Source organism: Muscardinus avellanarius (genome assembly GCF_963383645.1).
Source record: "Muscardinus avellanarius genome assembly, chromosome: 2".
NCBI lineage: Eukaryota > Metazoa > Chordata > Mammalia > Rodentia > Gliridae > Muscardinus > Muscardinus avellanarius.
Window position 1 is genome coordinate 102,437,949 of NC_137787.1, and position 19,534 is coordinate 102,457,482.

General features: G+C 44.6%; 1 protein-coding gene across 1 annotated transcript in view; it reads left to right on the forward strand.

Annotated features, from left to right (window-relative positions):
- Positions 1-2,865: 2,865 nt before the first annotated feature.
- LYPD1 (LY6/PLAUR domain containing 1) overlaps positions 2,866-19,534 on the forward strand; it is a gene marked incomplete at both ends in the record, with an annotated part of 32,155 nt that continues 15,486 nt past the window's right edge. Inside the window, 2 exons of the mRNA XM_080689553.1 lie at positions 2,866-2,917; positions 4,124-4,261. Of these exons, the coding sequence (XP_080545679.1) occupies positions 2,866-2,917; positions 4,124-4,261 (190 nt within the window). The remainder of the gene's footprint in view (positions 2,918-4,123; positions 4,262-19,534) is intronic.

Consider the following 19,534-nt stretch of genomic DNA (forward strand, 5'->3'; position numbering starts at 1 on the left):
AGGACTTTTCTACCCTTCCTAAGAGCCGGGTTGGGTGGCAGATGATAACCATAAACCATTGCAACGCCAGAGCCTCCCTTGTCAAGTTCACAGCCTGCAACTGACCAGAGCTTATTCTCTGGCAGGACAATAAAGATCAACTGCATTTATCGTGTTTTAAGAGGACTAAAAGTAAACACGATACAGAATTCTTCATTTTGCACTTTTTTGAATACTTGTACAGAAGTTGTAAATTTTTTTGGAAGAGAAATTATATTTGTAGGGGGGAGGGAAAGATAGCAATAAATGGAATCAGTGCCATGCTCTTGAAATGATGGACTAAGTCTTAGAAGCTGATGATAATATATATTTTTTCAAAGTTGAACTAAAGATTTTGTGAGGGTCATTGTCCTAGTTCTCAAAATATCTGTGGGTACACTCTGTAAAAACAAAACAGGGCCTACGGGAAAACCAGGGGGATCACTGTAATCTCCATCCTGCAATCTCATTTTGATAGAAATTTGACTTGTGATGTCATTTCAAAGTTGTTGCCAGAGAGATTCAAGCTGTAATAATAAGTGTTAATTCTGCTCTTACTGAAAAGTACAGTGTAAACACTGGCTGGGAGTGTGACAGCAACTCCAGGAGCAACCCAGTCCTTCCCATAGCAGCTTCCCCTCCAAATATGTCCTTACATTCTCTTCTACTAGTGCTTTGCTATGGTTCTGAATATGTTTGTTGATTTTTATCTTCCTGCTCTGTCTCTTGAAATCCAAGTAGCCTAGAAATGAAAGTGGATTCCTCTTTGCCATGTTCACTTTTTAAAAAATAAAATGGTTGGTGCTATACAAATTTCTTACTTTTTAATATCCTTTTTTCTACAAAGACTGTTTATATGTAAGGATAAATTCTATTTTAAAGGTCATGTGTATTTTTTCTAGATGTGGACTATTTATAATTGCTTTGTACAGGAGCTTGTAAACTAGTCACAGTAGAAATATTTTTAGGATCTATATGGTTACTTTAGCACACTTGTTTCTATAGAGTATTGTATGATCAGTGTTATTTTGGTAATGTGTGCAATTTGTTATATTTGAATTTTGTCTTCAGTGAAAACTATGTAAAATGTCCTTGTTTTTCAGGCTTTTAAAAACTCCTTTTGTTTCATTTCTGAATAAAAGTCCTATCACAGTTGCATCCTCTGAAAGCTGAAAAGAACTCGTTCAAGAACCCTTTGGCTTCCTCCGTTTTTTTCAGTCTCCCCTCGCATGCTTTCACGAGGGTTTCCCCGAAGGAATAAATAAACTGGCCCCTTTGCTCCCGTGATAGTAATTCAGCCGATTGTAAGATCAGAGTCTGCAGACAAGCGAGTAATGGTCAAAGTGTTTTTATCTCCCCGAGGGGTTAACCAACGAGAAATGAAAAGAAGAGGGGGGCATTGGGAGAGACGGGGCCTGAGGCGGATCTGGAAGGATCTCTGCAGAGGAATTACAAGAAAGTCCTTTAAACCGGTTTCCAGCCCTGCTCTGCAGGCAGGGTGGGGAAATAAGCGGTCTGCGCGTCGGGTCCAGAGAGAGTGGCCCCCAGGAGGCGGCAGCGGAGAAGCGGGGACGGCGTGGGAGGCTAATGCCACCGAAGTGGATGCTCCCGGGGGACTTGGGGTGAAGGGGTGGGCGCGAGCAGGATGGGGGCGGGGGCGCCGGCGAGCTGGGGCCGCGGGCGGGCTCCGGCCCCACCTGCTGCGAAGCTCCGGGAGGAGGGGAAAATCGCACCGCGGAGTCCCGGGAAACACGAGGTGAGTCTCTGGGATTGAATGCAAGAAGAGAAATGGGGGCGGGGGCGCCAGCGGCCAAGTCTTGGGCAGAGACGGTGCCTTAAGGAGAATGTGGTGATAATCCGTGGCTTTGGGAAGCAGAATAAAGGTTCTCAGCCTTTGGGAGGGGGTGTGGAGGAGAGCAACCCTTCTCTCCGGGATTTGCTTTCGGGTGGGAGGGCGCGCTTTGGGTGGTCCCTGGGCGGCGCTCTCCTGGGCCAGGCGCCGAGGCAGTGGGCTTAGGCGGCGAGGAGGGGGCGGCGGGCTAGCGCCCGTCAAGGCAGGGTACCCCCCTCCCGCCCGCCGCGCGGAAGCCCACCCCGGGGAGGAAGCGGAGGTGCGGCTGCACGGGACGCCCCGGGGAGCCTGCGGGCGTGCAACTTTGCCAGGTGCACCGGAACACGCCCCCTCCCGAGGCTCTCAGGGCGGGGGTCGCCCTAGACCTCTGGGTGGGCCAGACCGAGACCCTGGGGTGCTGGCCATCGCCGCGGGGAGGCAGAGGGCGCGGAGCGGAAGCCTAGCCCCGCACTGGGTCTTCTCCCCCCACGCAGGGGCCCGGGTCGGCGCCCCGCGGGTCCCCGCGGCACCTGCTGCGCCCTCCTGGCCGCTCCGCCGAAGCTCCCGGCCTCCCGACCTTGGCCAAATACACCCCTTCCCACCCCCCAGGAACCCCCTTCCCAGGAACGTGCGGAGGCGGGAGAGGCGGGCGGCGGGAAGGAGGTGGGGACGAAGCCGCCGTCCCAACCTTCCCCGCCCGCCACCCCCACCCCAACTCGGCACCGTCACGTGGTGCCCGGGGTGGGAGGGGGGCTGAAGCGGCGAGACTTTTTTGGGTGCTCGGGATCGCCAGTAGTTCTTCAGCCTCGGCGGTCAACTCCGGAGGCGCCGCGCTCGCCGGGAGCCCGCGCGGGAGCGGCGGGGACCGCAGCCCGGCGGCGCGGGCGATGCGGGCGACACCTGCGGCTCTGTCGGGCGGCGGCGGCAGCGCGGGCCCCCGCAGCCTCGGCCTCCAGCGCCGCCGCGGCCGCCGCGGCTGATGCGTCTGCCGGCTCCCGCCCCGCGGCTCCGGGAGGATGTGGGTCCTCGGCGTCGCGGCAACTTTTTGCGGATTGTTCTTGCTCCCAGGTAAGAAGGCGCAGCGGCAGCAGCCCGGCCGGGCGCGCACCCCCCGCGCCCCAGGGCGTCCAGCTCGGGGCCCCCGCGCACGGTGCCCGGCGGCGGCGACCTGCACTGGGAAAGTCTCCTAGTCCCGCGCTGCGGGAGAGCCCGGAGCTGCAGCGCGGATTTGCGCGCCTCCCGCCTCAGCAGGGCTGGGAAGGAGGGAGGGTCCGAGCCGGGCCAGGGCCCTGGCGAGGGAGAGGGGACCAGGTCTCTGAGCCCCACCAAGTTGCGGAGCGCGTCCGCCACCCATGGGAGTGGCGCCGCACACAGGTGAGCAGCGGCCCGGGGCGGCGCGGCCTCGCGGGGCGAGACCCTGTGGGGCTCGGAGGGTTCACACGGGGCAGAGGAGGCGCTGGCAAACACCAGCTCCCGAGCCCAAGCCAGGCAACCGGGCTGAAGTGCTGAGAGGCACGTTTGCCTGGTTCCCGCTCCGCCTGCCCGCCCCGGCAGAGCTCTGCAGAGCTGGGACCCCGACCGTGGACCCGAGCCCACGCTTGCGCCCAAAGCCCGGACCCGGGAAAAAGAGCTACCGCGTGGCGGTGCGCGGAGCCGGCGCGCACGCACACAGCAGAAGTGTGCACCCGCCGCGACCACGGTCCTGCCGGAGCCGCCGCGCCGAGGACTTAGGGCGCAGGAGCACTTGGTGTCTGGCGCCTCCTCCCAGGTTCTGGGGTGGTCGCGCAGGAAGACTCGGAGCCAGAGCACCGAAACGCCGACTTCAAAATTTAAATGAATAAAACCGAAAAGGCGTCTGCGAGTGCAATCATGAATGGTGCCAAAATAGTAATTAAGTAATTTGTAACCAATTAGCAATTAGGCAAATCCTCTGGCATAGGCTGGATCTGGCGCTAGTCTAGAGCTCCAGCGCCCTAGGATTTGTACCCCACCCCTCTCCTTTCAACTTCCTCGGGCGGTGTTGGATGGGATCTTCGTCTCTAGGGCAGGGGGGTCTAGGGATCTCGGACGGCGCTCCACTTTATCCTGCGGGACCCTCGGTACCGCGCCGCCACCTACCGGCTCCAGCCACCTCTGGCCCTACCTGGAGGGCCAGGAGAACGGATCCCCAAGCGTCCCCAAGGCTCCACCGCGGCTCGGTGGGACTGGACGTGGTTGTGGGGTCCGGGTGGCTCTTGGCTGGCCGCTTCTGAACACGCTGCATCTGTCCCGCAGGCTTCGCGCTGCAGATCCAGTGTTACCAGTGTGAAGAATTCCAGCTCAACAACGACTGCTCCTCCCCTGAGTTCATAGTGAATTGCACGGTGAACGTCCAAGACATGTGTCAGAAAGAAGTGATGGAGCAGAGTGCAGGTAAAAGCCCGCAGGCCGCCCTCCACTGCGCCCTCCAGCTGGGGCTGGGGCTGGGGCTGGGTCAGGGAGAGTGAGGGGCGCTAAATTGTAGAGAAGGGGGACTGACTTTAATTTTAACAGGAGTACACTGATTATCACAGATTTACTTTTACAATGCTGGGAAAATGAAGAGTTCCAAGTTACTTTAATCTCATTAGAGTTAATTACCAGGGCTTCTCCCCAAGGGACTTGGGAGAGGAGGCGCTTTTAAATCAGTTCCTCTTTTTATTTACTCGACACCTCCCTGTACTAAAAGCTGATCACAGGGTGGAAAATATATGGATAAGCAGCCCTGGCTTGGGCAACTAGACAGTAGCCTGTGAGCGATGTCAGCGTGAAATATGGAGCTAGTGGAAGTTCCCAGAGGTCAGGGCTTGAAAAATGTGTTTTGTCATAGCGCCACACCATATTTCTTTAAAGAACACTATAGGATCTTTATTTAATTTTAGAACTAATGCATCAAATTCCAGGCGCAAATTGCTAAGATCTTTCAAAAGAATGTTGTTTCCAGCCCCGCGGGCTTAGCTGCTTGTTGGCTGAGCAGAGGCTCTGAGCATTATGCAAAGGGAAATGGGGGGTTGACAAGAGTCATTACAGGGGGGACTCCCCAGTGTGCCCCCAATGGTCTTACCAGAATTCAAAGTTCCATCTGGGCAAGGTGTGGCACACACCTGTAATCTCAGTACTTAGGAGGCTGAGAAAGGATAATTACAGGTTTGAGGCCAGTGTGCAGTTAACTTATTGAGACTTTCTTTCAAAATTAAAACAATAAAAAGAACTGGGGATGTGTGGCTCAGTGGTAGAATGCCCTGGGATTCAAAATCCCCCAAAGTGTAACTGCGATTTTGAGCAGATGTGCAGAATTGCTGCTTCAATTCCAAGGTCAAACCCATAAGAAACATTGCCGTTTAAAGGCTGTGGAAAGGTAGGAGATAGCGTCTTGTGATGAATGATACTGAATAAGTGAGTTAAAACCCGCTCCGCTTTAGTTCAGACTGAACTGCCCACAGAGCCCTGTGAGGTGTTTAGAAGGACTTTGCGATTCCCTTGACCCACTACTAAATAGTTGAGAAAATTTTAGTTTTAAAGCGAGCACCTGGGGAAAGTTTTTTTCCTCTGAATAAGGACCTGAGAATATCATGTTGCTTACCATTGGGTTATCCGAGGAGTACATTTGCTAGCTCCCCAAGGCACAGCTGTTCACCATGCTGCGCTGTGATATGTGTGTGATTTTATAAGCTGTTCTTCATAGGTCATTATTGGCTGGGGTGTAGGGTTTCCCCCACCACCACCAATATTGCTCTTCTGGGAAGTCTGAGACTTATTTGCTCTCAAGAATAACTTGGTCACGAAAAGCTGCAAACATTGTTTTCATATATGGGATTCCGGCTATTAAGAAAATAGAACAAAACAAAACTTAGTGTTGGTTGTTTAGCTAAGATTATGTGGGTAATCTTGACATGTGGTTTATTTTGTGCTTGTGTTTCATCCCTGCATTTTACCTGGCCCCAGATTTCCTGCCCTTCTACCCAAGGGACTGCTGTGTTTTAGTTTGAAAGGCTTTATTCCCTGATATATGCACGTTTCTTCCATAGGGTAGTTTAGAGTCAGACAAAACAAGGATACACTGGCAACATGAAGCATTTCAGAATATTTGAGGCCACTGCTTACCTGTGTCTCATATTTTATAACCTGGGATATGATTGAGAAAATGATGTGAACTAAACTTGAATCAGGAGAGGTATTTTTTTCCCTGAGAAACATTTGTTTCTCCCTGTCAGTATCTAAGATGAATATCACACACTATTTTCAAAGTGCTGTTTTTGGAGAGGGATGGAGTTGTCTTCTTTTGTTTCTGTAGTACTGGAGATGGAACCTGGGAGCAACCTACCTCTGAGCTATGCCCCCAGCCCTATTTTATTTTAAAACAAGGTCTCACTAGGTTGGTGAGGGCCTCGCTTAAGTTGCTGAGGCTGGCTTCAAACCTGCGATCCTACTGTCTCAGCCTCTCAAGTACTGGGTTTACAGTTTTGTGTCACCATGCCTGGCTCAACACGCTGGTTTTTGGTTTTGTTTTTTAATCTTGCTTCCTTCTCTCTTCCAAATCATACTATAAAAAAGTAGAACGGGCGTACCAACTCTGATTTTATCCACGGAAAACTTCAGTGCAGAGTCCCTAAGTGCCTGCTGGCCTGAGATTGCTTGTTCTGTGTTAACAAGGACAACTCAGTCACTTTCTCTCCAAACCAGATTCCTCTGGCTGCAGGCCATAGGTGAAAAAGAGAGAGACTGACGGATAAGGCAATCTCAGTTGTGAAGTTTGAAAACCAGGAGCAGTTGAGGAACACAAAGGGAAACCAAGTTATGACAGGAAGGTCACTAGGTCTAGTATATGCAGGACATTCTAAGCCTAAATTCAGTAGAGGCCGGCCAAAGGCATGCTTCTGCAATCAAAGAGCAATTCTGGGCATTGATATTTTCCAGTCCCTTTCGTGTTTATCTCCACATAATTGATAAAGATCAGTCAATTTAGCCTTTTCCCAAAGACAGTGGAGAGCAGTCTCAAAGTTTGATGGGGAAGCGATCACAGTGTAGTATGATTAGTGCAGTTGTGAGAGCCAGTGTGGGTTGTGAGTCGTAGGTGTCTGGCTTTCTCCCTCCCACTTTACATGTACTAACTACTACAATCTGGTGGTTCTTTTTTTCAGGAATTTTTCCTCATTCCACAACCAGGCAGCATTTAATTCTAATGCATGGTTAACTCTTCACTCTGGAGAAAGAAATGTCTGTTAAATGATGTCATTAGGAATCAAAGTTAGGGCTAAGGCAAGCCTTACCGTCTCAGAGTTGAAAGGGACCACTGACTCCCAGTTAAGGACGCAAACTCGCATCTTCTCAGAGTTTGACAATTCTACATGTTAGGTCCCCACTGAAGAAGCACATTTCATAATCTGTGATATATCTGGCCTCGAGTCTTATAGAAGCTCCCCATTGATTCTGGGGTACTCTTAAGTCAGGAATTGCTGATCTAGACAAACCATTTTGTGTTATAGAGGAAAAAAACACAAGGTCCAGAAAAGCTAGACATCTAATCCAAGTTTTCCACTCAACTGATAACTAAGAGGCACTCAAAACCAGCTTCCCAAGCCAAAAACTTTCCCATAGAATATGACGCCTCTCATATAATACGACGTGCCAAGAAGTTTGCCTGAAAAGATAATTCAGGCAGAGTTCTAAGGACTTAGACAATTTTTCATGTCCATCAAGTTCACCTGACAGGCTGAGTAGACAGGCTATAAAGTGAACGTTGAAAGAATATGAAACCCAACCAGTTGGATTTTTAAAGTTTCAGTACTATGTGGACTAGCATATTTCATAGATAGAAGGGAAAGAAAAACCTAACGCTTTAAATGGACTACAAAATTTTAATGAACTAAGCCAGTCTGACATTAAGCAGTAATGAAAGGCGGTCTCTTCCTCTCTCTCTCCAAAAACTACCAGCAATGCAATATGCCCAGGCCTTCAGTTAGTCCTTTCTGGATTAAGTCTGCAAACTCAGCTCTTATGAATTTTGAGGCAGGTACATTTAATTTTCAATTGGGAAGTACACTTAAAATGAACCTTTACCTATACCCCAGAGTAGTGTGCCTGTTAGGTGCTGAGATTATTTTCATTACTCTTTTTCCCCAGGGATAATAAGGCATGAGTTACCCTGAGGGGAAGGCTTGGTTCTGCTTCTTTCATTGTCCTTACTAATTGGTATTTAAATGTTTGCATAACTAACGACTTGTTCCTACCAGTTTTTCACTTAACGGTTTGAATCTATTCACTAGCACCCTAGATAACAACATGTCTTTTGTTCTTGTTTATCATTGCATTCCATAAAATATTTCAGATATTGATTTTCATTTCAGAAGAGAAGCCTCCCCACCTTCCAGCATGAATTTTTAAACCAGGGTATAAAGAATGTGAATTTGCATTTGTTTGACAGTGCAATCTTGTAATTAGAGTTTTTCCTCTTGACTAGATACAGTGAAAGGGGCATAATTTAATTTTTATAGACTAGCCAATTTCTGCCCTTAGTAAAATATAGCTCTGTCAGTGAGCAAAATGTTACAGGTTCTCTCTAAACCTTATTTAAAAGTTAAATGCAGTATATTGAGAGAAAGTTCATGGTCTGAATCAGTAACCTAATCGATCTCTTTCCCCATCCTTTGCAACATACATTAATCTATTTGTCTGTTTTGCAATACAAGAGTTACTGATTTACATGCCATGTTGCATCTACATTATAGCTGTATAAGTAATGGCTATTTTCCTTTTGGATTAGTTAGCTGCTCATTAAGTTGGACAAGGATGGTGCTAGCAAGAGAGGACTTGATGTCCATAAAATAATCAGCGTTATACTCTTAGTAGAAAGTCATGGAAAGGTAACCACAGCTAAAGTTTTTTCAGGTCTATCTCTGTTTAATTTTGTCAAGATTTAAAATCATAAAGCCTGGTGCAGTAGCACATGCCTGTAATCCCAGGACTTGGGAGGCTGAGACAGAAGGATTGCAGGTTTGAAGCCAGCCTCAGTAATTTAGAGCTAAGCAAAACCCGGCTTCAAAACAATAATAAAATAGGGCTGGGGATCTAGCTCAGAGATAGAATGTCCCTAGGTTCAATCCCTAATACCTCCCACACACAAAAAAAGAAAAACAAGCATAAGTCCTAGTTTGTCCTTGGTGTAAGTATGGCAGAAAGGAGACCTAGTTCTGCTGTTAATTAATCTTCTATCACAGCCCCTTTATCCCTGGGTTCTTGTGTTTAGTACGTGCATATTCTGTATGCCTGTAGGTCACCATCACTATGAATGCATGATGATATGAGATTATAATGCACAGTTAAAGGTATGAAAATGTGCATATGTGTTCAAGTACATAGGATGGCTTATGCATGTATAGCTTTATATATTTTTACCTGTGCACATGTGCCTACATATGTAATTATTATAAGAAAAGTGAAAAAAATAAAGTCCTTCTTTGTGGATTAAAAACTATTTGATCTATGCTATGTTGTAAGCACAAAGGCATTTTCTAACATTAGTTTTTCCCAAAGGTCTTTCTTCAGTGTACCAGTTATATACCTGTTAATCTTCTGTTGTCCTTCACCTGCCCGTATCATCCCTCCTCCTACCAGACCTCTCTGTTATCTCCCTTTCAGACAGCCACCTTTACTTTCTAAATTCCAAACTCACTCCTAATCCATATGATGGATTATCCAACATGCCCTACAAATAAAGTGAAAACTCCCAATCTTTTAAATTACCATAATTTATCTTTGACAAAGGGAACTTCAACAGGTTAAAAAAAAACTTTAAAAATAATTCTAATGTCAAGAAAGATGTCATATATATTGATACCAGACTTGCTAAAAAGGTTTCCATGTCAACTTCAATAAAGTTATGAGTTACACAGAAAGAAACTCCGTGCCAGAAATGTAGATATCCTACCTCCTCTCCTTTAGGGACACTTAAAGAACACCTGTCTCTTCGGGGCAAGACATTTTGCTGATCAGCTTGCTCGATTCGTTCTTTAGATGCATCCATCTGTTTAATGTGGCAGGCAGAGATGGTTTCCGAGGTGCATGGAGGGGAGTACCACTGGCCTGCAGTCCCTAGGACTCTCCAGTAGGCAAAGCATTTGTTGTTGGTAACTTTTCAGCAGAACAAGCAGCTCCCAGCTCCTTTGAAGATTGACCAGGCTCTCTCCCATCACACTAATTCCTCCCACTACACCACAGTTTCATGAAAGCTCCCATCATTGATGGCTTTCCTAATGAGTTTAAATAGAGAAGCTTCAAAGCTGTTTTTTTTTTCTTTTCCCCAAGTGGGAAAGAAATGAAGTATGAAAACAAAACACACCGTTTCTTTTGAACTTTGAAAAGGAAATACTCCTGAAACAAGCCTAATCTTCACCCTTCTTGAGTATGTGTGCTCCTCTCCCTCACTCTCCTCTCCCCATCTCCCCCTCTCCTTTCCATCCCTTCCCTCCCTTGTTCCCTCTTTTCAGAATGACTGACTGACTTAGGCTCTAATGCTCAAACCAGGCAAAATTTTCCTCTTACACTGCACAGAAGGACTCAACACCCAACCCCGTTTTTCACTCATCGACTGGGCAGGGTACTTGTCTCCATTTAAGGGAGAGAGGACCGACGTTCTAGGATTTCCTGCTTGAGAAGTTTGAAGGGGTTAATATCTGAGAAGCTTAATTTCTTCCCCTGGAAAATATAGAAGCAGGCTGCCCGTTTCCTTATGAGACATAGCAAGAGAATGAGAAATGCATACAGTATAACCATCTTAAAAGAATCAGCCTTAAAAACAGAAACTTGCTTGGATGCTCATAGGACTTGCTTCCCCCACTATCCCTACGAGCCCTAGGAGGATGGCCATATCCCCTGATACGAGCCAATGTGCAAGGCGTTCCTTCACTTCTCACACTGGATTCAGTTTTTCCTACCTTACAGTGGGATGGATCCTCATGATCAGTCTGGAGGTTAACAATGTGATGACACCTTCACTTGAGAGTTGGTGAACATGGTGAGGTTGGGCAGTTTGCTCAAGCCATACTGCCAGTGGGATTGGTATTCAGGTGCCTTTTCTTTTCTCTATGGGGTTTTCAACCTTTATAGTGCCATTCTCTAATTTTTTGTCTTTTCTTTTCTTTTCATTTTTAAGGATAGTTTTGTTGAGATATAATTTGCCTATCATAAAGAGTGTGTGTGTGTGTGTGTGTGTGTGTGTGTGTGTGTGTGTGTGTTACTAGGGAATAAACCCGGGGGCTTTTCATTCCCAAGCTAAACCCACAGGTTTTTTTTTTTTTTTTTGAAACGGCCTCGCTAATTTGCTGAGGCTGGCTTTGAACCTGCCATCTCCCTTTCTTAGCCTCACAAATACTGGGATTACTGGCATGCACCATCATGCTCAGCTAAAACTCATCCCTTTAAGGTGTACAGTTCTGTGGTTTTGAGTGTTTTCACAGTTGTATAGCTATAGCCACTGTCTAATTCCAGCCCCATAAAGTAACTTTATACTCATTACCAATATTTCCCCGTTTTTTCATCCTCCCAGCCCCTGGAAACCACAAATCCATTTTCTCTTTATGTGGATTTACCTATTCTGGACATTTTAAATAAATGAAATCATACACTATATGACCTTTTGTGACTGGCTTCGTTTACTTAGAATAATGTTCTTAAAATAGCTCATCTATGCCATTTATGGGTTGGAGATGTCTCTTTCCTCTTGCTAGTGCAGGTGTCTGAGGAGGCAGCTCTGGATTGGCAGATCTCTAAATGGGTAGGGTGGGATGAGATGGGAGGGAGCTGCAGGGCAAAGAAATTCATAGTCCTCAAACATCTGCTTTCCCTGAAAAGTCCATTCATTAAATAGTTAATCTGTTTTTCCTTTAGGAGATTTTGAATTCAGTTATGTTGGCTAGTTATGTTGTTCCTGATGCCTGAGCTTTTGTCAGTGATCTCAGCTCCCTCCCCAGGACTGGCCTCTATAATCATGCCCCTCTAAGGCCGGAAGGACCTTGGGTTTGCTGGTGCCCAGCCTTGGCTTTATAGATAAGTTCTTTATGATGTCGATAGATTTCCTTTCCAGGGACTTGAGCATCCAAGAAATATCCTGGAGAAAGATTTTAGTTAAAAAGGCCAGATTCTGGCATGATTTGGTCTCCTCCAGTGAGTTTTGAGTCAGTGCCTAAGCCTGGCCTTTCTTTCCCAAGCCAGATTGTTGATTTTAGTCCTCATGTAGACAGAACCACTTAACCCTTAAGTATGAGAAATATGCTTTATCTTTCCCTCTCTTAATTCTTTCTTGAGGATTAAGCTGGATTCTTCCCTGCCCCATAGTTTTCATTCTAGTAGAAGTGACTGTTAGAAGTGACTGTTGCTGGGATCTGGAGTGGTGGGAGCTGTTTGTTGAAGACATTCTGCTTCCTCCTGCCCTCCACTAAGGGGACATTCACTAGAGGTCATATCTATAACACAGGAGCTTCCATCAAATCTGGGATGAATAAGCCTGCGAGTAAACCAAAGAATTACTATATATGTCATTAATTCTTTCTAGCTGAGGTAAACTTTGGGCTGTGGCTACATTGTGATTCAGGCAACCATTTTCATAGGCCAGAGCTTTAGGGCATGTTCTTTTTATTAATAATTGTTTCCAATGTTCTGATTGCCCCCCAACACCACAAAGCAAAGCAGGAGATGGACTGAATTAAGTGCTTTAGATAAGGTGAAGTCATTGTGAGTTTGTAATAAATTGCTTTTTTTTAAAAAAGGATGTGTTAAAATAGAATAAAGCAGCAATGGCTCAAGCCATTGATTTCAAGGGGTTTATGACTTTGCAAACCATGAGCGGGTCCACATGCAAAAGTGATAAAGTGTTGTATTATTTTAAGGAAGTTGTGATACTTGGTCCAGTGCATTTCATTTCTCACTGGACATGGACAATAGCTTTTTATGTTTTTCTATTTCTTGGACTTGTTGGAGAGTGTGGTGGAATGTCTGGAGACAGTGCCAGAGGCGGGTGGTGCCTCGGCGCCTCTCTCAGCCTGCCGTGGTCCGAGCGAGCTGCACAAGGGATGAATACGAATGAATGTGCAGAGCACTTGACGGTGCCCTCCACCGAGGCTTCTTCAAAGAGCATCAGCAGCAGAAGCAGGTGTACTGTGACACTGGGCGATGGATTTTATGCACTCTTATTGCTGGTGCAAAATACAGCATACCTCTTGGGTCTCAGGGAACTGAGGAAAACTTGTCAGGGAATAGCAAGAAGCAACGCAGAGTGTCTACTTTTCCAGCCAGTGTCGGCATGGAAATTGGGAACACGAAGGGGACTCAGCTCCAAAGGAAGCAGAGATTCTTTTCAGAATTTCTCTGTCTTTAGAGGGAAGGGCAATTAGTGGGCGGGAGCTGCACCTGGAGACAGATGAGTTGGCTAAATTCCTCTGAAAGGCTGGACAGCTTCCTATTCAACCTGCCACTGATTGTTACAAGGGAAAGGAAGACAGAGCAAATCAGAAACAGTGACTTGGCGTAACAGTGGGTTAAGATGGAGAGACTAGACCCACCCCTGTGAAGCCTGAGTCTCTGTGGAAGCCAGCGAGGGGCCCTGCTCACCTGTGCCCTGTGGGAAGCATCGCTCCCAGGTGGGGCAGGTGACAGCAGTGTCACAGAATGATGTTCTGATAAGTTTATCTTGGCTCAGTGTTCTCCAGCCAGCAGCTCATCTAGTTCCAAATCCTTTTTAGGATTTTAGGGTGTGTTTTTCTAATCAACTTGAAGTACAGTTTTGTTCACGAGAACTCACCGGTGTTCTTCCTATCTACTTGGCCTCCTGAAAGGGTGCTTGTTGCTCTGCATTTTAACTATTAAACCAAAAACAAAGGAGCTCACATCTTCAGTATAAAAAGAAAGCATAAAAAAGACAAGTGGAGTATATATTTTGCTTTTAGTTAAATTAAAAATTGCTGACCAATGCTTGTTAGTACAGGAGTCCGTTAAGAAATCACTCTAAAACTTAATCCATGACCTCACACCCAGATTTTCTAATTTCTCGGCTTTCTTTCAAGGCTGACTTGGTTTTGCTTTGAAGAGAAGTGTTTTCGGGAAACACACACACACACACACACACACACACACACTACTGCATATGCACCCTCTACTGGAACTTGGTAGTCAAAACCACCAGTAATCCAATCATCCAGACATCTGTTATATCTGTCATAATGAGACCAGTCTTGGCCATGAACTCCACTCGAAAGAAAGAAAATCTCCCCATATAGTCATGTTTTCTTCTCCAAATATCTGCCTCCCAGTCCTTTCCTATACAGGAGATACATGTTAAAAATACCTACAAAAGCTGGTGTGGTGGCGCACACTTGTAATCCCAGTACTTGGGAGGCTGAGACAGGAAAATCAAAGATTCACAGGGAGCTTCAGCTACTTAGTGAGGCTCTCTGTAACTCAGTGAGACCCTGTTTCAAAATAAAGAATAAAAATAGAACTGAGGGTGTAGCTCCATAGTAGAATACCCCTGGCTTCAACCCCCAGTACTAAAAAAAAAAAAAAAAAAAAAAAAAAAAACCTCTAAGAGCTGGGCATGGTGATGCCCACCTGTAATCTCATTGCTCTGGAGGCAAAGACAGGAGAATTTTAGATTCAAGGCCAGCCTCAGCAATTTAGTGAGACCCTCAATAACTTAGCAAGACCTAATTTCGAAATGAAATTAAATAATAAAAATGAAAAGGCTGGGGTGTAGGTTGGAAGTAAAATGCCCCTGTGTTCAATCCTCAGGACCAAAAAAAAAAAAAAAAGTTAAAATTTTAAGAAAAAATATGAGTGCTCCGTAAGACACATGCATTTTATTTATTGATTGATTGATTTGCAGTACTGGGGATAGAACCCAGGGGAATTCTACCTCTGAGCTACACCCGCAAGCCCTATTTTTATTCTTTATTTGGAAACAGGGTCTCACTGAGTTGCAAAGGGCCTCACTAAGTAGCTGAGGCTGTCAGTGAACCGCAATCCTCCTGTCTCAAGCCTCCGGAATGCTGGGATTACAAGCGTGCACCACCACGCCCGGCCTTGCAATTTAGATTTCTGCTGAGGGGTATACTTTAAACCATTTAATTGGCATAAACTATACTACATAGAAAGGAGAAAAAATCAAATAAAAATTATATGTCTATATATCTACATAGACGCATTATGTTTTTACTGTCCTACTATCTGTTTTTCCCTTAAGCTATTTCACACTGAGCTCTAAGAGTCCAACTAATTGCTCAAGGGCTTGACTCTTTTATTGATGAATATCATTGTGATATTGACTAAACCTGAGTGCCATCCTTGTGCTTTATCTCTGCCTGTAATATCTCTTTCACATCAAGAAGCAGTTTTGGTCTGTCTTTTCCTTAGTCTGTTTTCTTATAAAAATAATCAACCAGCTATTGTTGTAGTCAAATTTTCTTTTATTCTTGCCTCCAACCTAGGTCTCACTTCTTCAGTCATTTAAGGATGTTTTGGCTGTGAGTCATGAACTTAAACTATGTAGACATTATTATTTCACTAAGGAGCTAGTAATCCGTAAGTAGGTGGTTGTGGGGTGACTCCCAAAGGCCAGGGATGCCAATGAATTCCCAGGCCTTCTCTTTTGTCCTGCTCATTCTCCCAAGCATGGTGGTGTTTTGTCCTCAAACTTGTTGCCCCCTAGACACAAGATAATCACTCTATTCTTTTTTTTTTTTTTTTTTTGGTGGTACTGGGGATGGAACCCAGAGGCTTTCTACCTCTGGGCTATACTCCCAGACCTTTTTTTATATTTTATTTGGAAACAGGGTCTCACTAAGTTGCTGAGAGCCTCACTAAGTAGCTGAGGCTAGTTTCGAATCTGTACGATCCTCCTGTATCAGCCTCCCAAGCGTGGGGATTACAAGCGTGTGCCACCACGCCTGGCATAATCACTCTATTCTATTTAAAGAAGAGACAACTTGTTTTTGCCTTTGTGGATATGGTACTGAGGATGGAACCCAAAGACATTCTACCTCCAAGCTACAACCCCAGCCCTATTTTATCTTTTTTTTTTTTTATTTTGAGACAGGGTCTTACTTAATACCTGAGGCTGGCAGCAAACCTATGATTCCCCTGTCTTGACCTCCAAGTACTGGAATTACAAGGGTGCACCACCATACCTGGCTTCACTTTTGCCTTTAAATAAGAAAACAAATGCTTTTTCAAAGTCCTTCCAAAGAATTTAACTTACCTCTGATCAGGCAGATCCATAGGGGCTGGGTGGCCAACTGTCAATGTCTATAGAATCACCTTTTGAGAAATCCATGTATAAGTTTTGGGGAAATTGGAGCATAGTGCTTCCAGAGATCCCTGGAAAAATGACAGGGATTGTATCCTCTCCCAAATATCACCTGCTGTTTTGCCTAAATTGAGCACTGAAATTATATTCAACAGAGCTCCTTCCTGATCATTGTCAAACATTGGAAAGAAAGAAAAAAACCTGTATATTTACAAATAAGGGCCTGAAATTTAGCACAAAAGATACACGAGACTTCAGAAATCTGGTTCACTTAACCCTATAGTATAAACATAACTAAACTATAATATAAGGATATTTTCTGCAGAGAAAAATGTCAAGTTCAAGTAACAAATAAAAGGTTGCCTTGGGCTAGATGCTTGCATGTTTTGAGGTAATTCCCGTGGGACCCATTATGCCACCAAGGACTCTATTTTTCCGATGTTTGGGGCAAATTTGTAGGCAAAAAACTGATTTTATGATGTTTGGGCCCCACTATGTAAATCTTACAATTTAAGAATAGTAATCAGAAGGACATCAAGGTTAAAAATGCAAAAGCATAGTTTAATAAATCACTAAAGGACACTGTTAATACTGAGATAATAAATCGTAAATATCTGTTCCCTCAGTCAACCGTGGCAAACTGAAGAACAAAGACACAAGCTGGGGAACAGACAGGTGACTACACAGACACCTTCCTGGCTCAGAAAGTTATAAACAAGCCGAGAAATCCAAATCAAATGCAAGACTAAAGTAAAACTAACAATTGGCGTCATACATTATGGTTTGGTTGTTTGCTTGCTATAATTAAGTTGGCATCAGTGGTTAACAGCCTTGAAAATTAAACTCAACAAAAAACTTTTGAAAGGGGTAATCAAAGTCTTCTGCATAATGAATTCGCACATCCCTGTTACAAGGAAAAAGAATGTGTCCTTGGGTATTTTGCTTCTGGTCTATTTTGTTGTGGTGGCTGTTTTTTTTTAAATTATGTTTATTTTTAATCTTAGGGGGGTCATTGCAGCCCCCTAAGTATTATTATTCTTTATTTCCAGTTTCACAAGCTAGGCAAAGATGGGTGATGGACCATCATCACTATGGATATGCCTTGCAAAACTTGGTACTTTTTTTTTAACTTCTCTGAAATGGTTGTTAGTATTCTTGTTTGGTTCCTGTGGCCATCTGCAGCTCAAATGCAGGGGGTTTCTCTGGCCTTTCAATTATTCACATCCATGACAGAGGAAACGTACTTAAGAGCCAGCACACAGAATTGTCGACAAAAGAACTACCTTCTAGGACTTCTCTCTTTATGCCATGATAGTATGTCCATCATGGCAGTAACAGCACAGGTGTTGATAAGCCATCTCTTCCTGAGTTGTTTCCATTAGAATGCAAAGAACATCAAATTTTCTTACATGGTGTTCTTTAAAGAAAGGAAAAAAAAATACTTGGAAACAGATCGAAGATCTTTTTTTCTTGCTGTTTCTTTCAAAGCTCAGTGAAAATGCATATAGTTCATTCCAATTACCCGTTACCAAGCATTTTTCTTTGAGGAGCTGTTCCTGGTCCTGCATAGAATATTTATCGTGATGTAATCATAACTATGGTGCAGTTAAGTGTTGGTTATTTTTCAAGTAGAAAAAGATTAGTCTCATTCCCAGACAGGCATTCACACAAGTAGCAGTTTACCATAGACATTGGACTTTAAGCTAAATTGCATATGGAATGAAAAGTAATGGACTATTTAAAGGCTCTGTTTAGAAATCTCCCATCTTTTTTGCCAGCAAAGAGAGCACAGGCAAAGTAAACTATTGGAAAACATAAATGCATGAAGGTCCATGAAGGGAGAAAATGCAGGCTTTTATGCTTCTATTTTAATTAACTTTTAGGATGGAGGTCAAGATGAGAACACCAGGAAAATAACTTTTTAAGGAATGCAGGCTGTAAAGGAATTGTTGCCCCAAGCTCTCTGGATAGTCCAAAGTTGCATCTCTTGAGAGGGGCTGCATATCCTCTTTGGTCCCAATATAGGTGAGGGATGCTCGACATACCTTGAAAAAACAGTGATAAGTAGTCATTGCTTATGATTCTCAAAGTCCAGGGGCTCTTTGGAGTAGAAGATGAGTTAAGATAATGTGTCTCAATTCTGCAGGGCATAATAGCTATAAATTAATTTCTAGGACATTGCAGACTGAGACAAATAGAACCAATCAGGGTCTAATGAGTGTTCAACAGTTATCACTCAGGGTCTGAATAAATTAATAAAACAGGAAACAAAGCAGACAAAGCCAAAAATATTGCCGCTAGGGAGAAAGACTAAGGTGTAGAGAATAGCTCTGCTCTGGAGTGAGAATCAAGTGGGCTTCTGATTGGGTATTTTCAAATTGGCTACTCTGCCCAGTTACAGAGAAGTTTCCTGTCCTGAGGAGCAGAGCAGAATCCTTTGATATGTATCACTAGTTCCCAAGAAGGGAGGAGGAACAACAGGTGGAACAGTATGTATCCAATATATCCTTCCCGAATCTGCCAATCAGATGTATCACTCCCCATCCATTGGAGAAGAGAAAATATAAAGATGAAGGGAGGCCAGGAGTTACACTAATTGAATTCCTCTCATATGGAAGGAAACGCAGGGAGAAACATTTTCACAGTAATCTTCCCTCAAGCCCAGCACAATGAACACGGTTCTTTCAGGAGCATCCAAACCCTTTAAGGCAAGAGTTAAGTATCTGAATAGCATGGGTGTTTAGTCTGCCTTTTGCCTGCACACAGACATACAGACTCTAGCAGTTACTAGTGTAAGCGGTAGTGAAACACTTTTTGTGAAAGTACTTATTAGGTTGTGAATAACACAGAAAAACAGATAGACTCATCCCTCATCCATAGTCATGGCTTAAAAAAAATATAACTTATTTTGAAATAATTTGAGACTTGTAAAAAAAAGCTTAAAAAATTGTTACTCTATGCCCATCACTCAACTTCCTCTAATATTAGCAATTTGCATGACAATAGGCCAATGACTGAACCTAAGAAATTATCTTTAGTGCATTACTATTAATGAAAGGATGCTTTCTATCAGGATTTCCCCAGTTTTTCCTTTTTTCTGTCACAAGATCTCACATGGCATCTCACTGTCACATCTCTGACATCTTCTCTAATCTCTTAACAGTTCCTCAGTCTCTTCTTGTCTTTCACGATCTTGACATTTTGAAGAGAGCTACTCAAGTTTTCTTGAATACTGCCCCTCAATGTGGGTTTGTGTGATGCCTTATCATGGTCGGATTGAGGTTTTGCATTCATGCCAAGCTCACTCACGGTGATATGCGTTTCAGGGCTTCCTTTCAGCAGGTGCAAGCTGACAGTGTCTCAGGGTTGCCGAT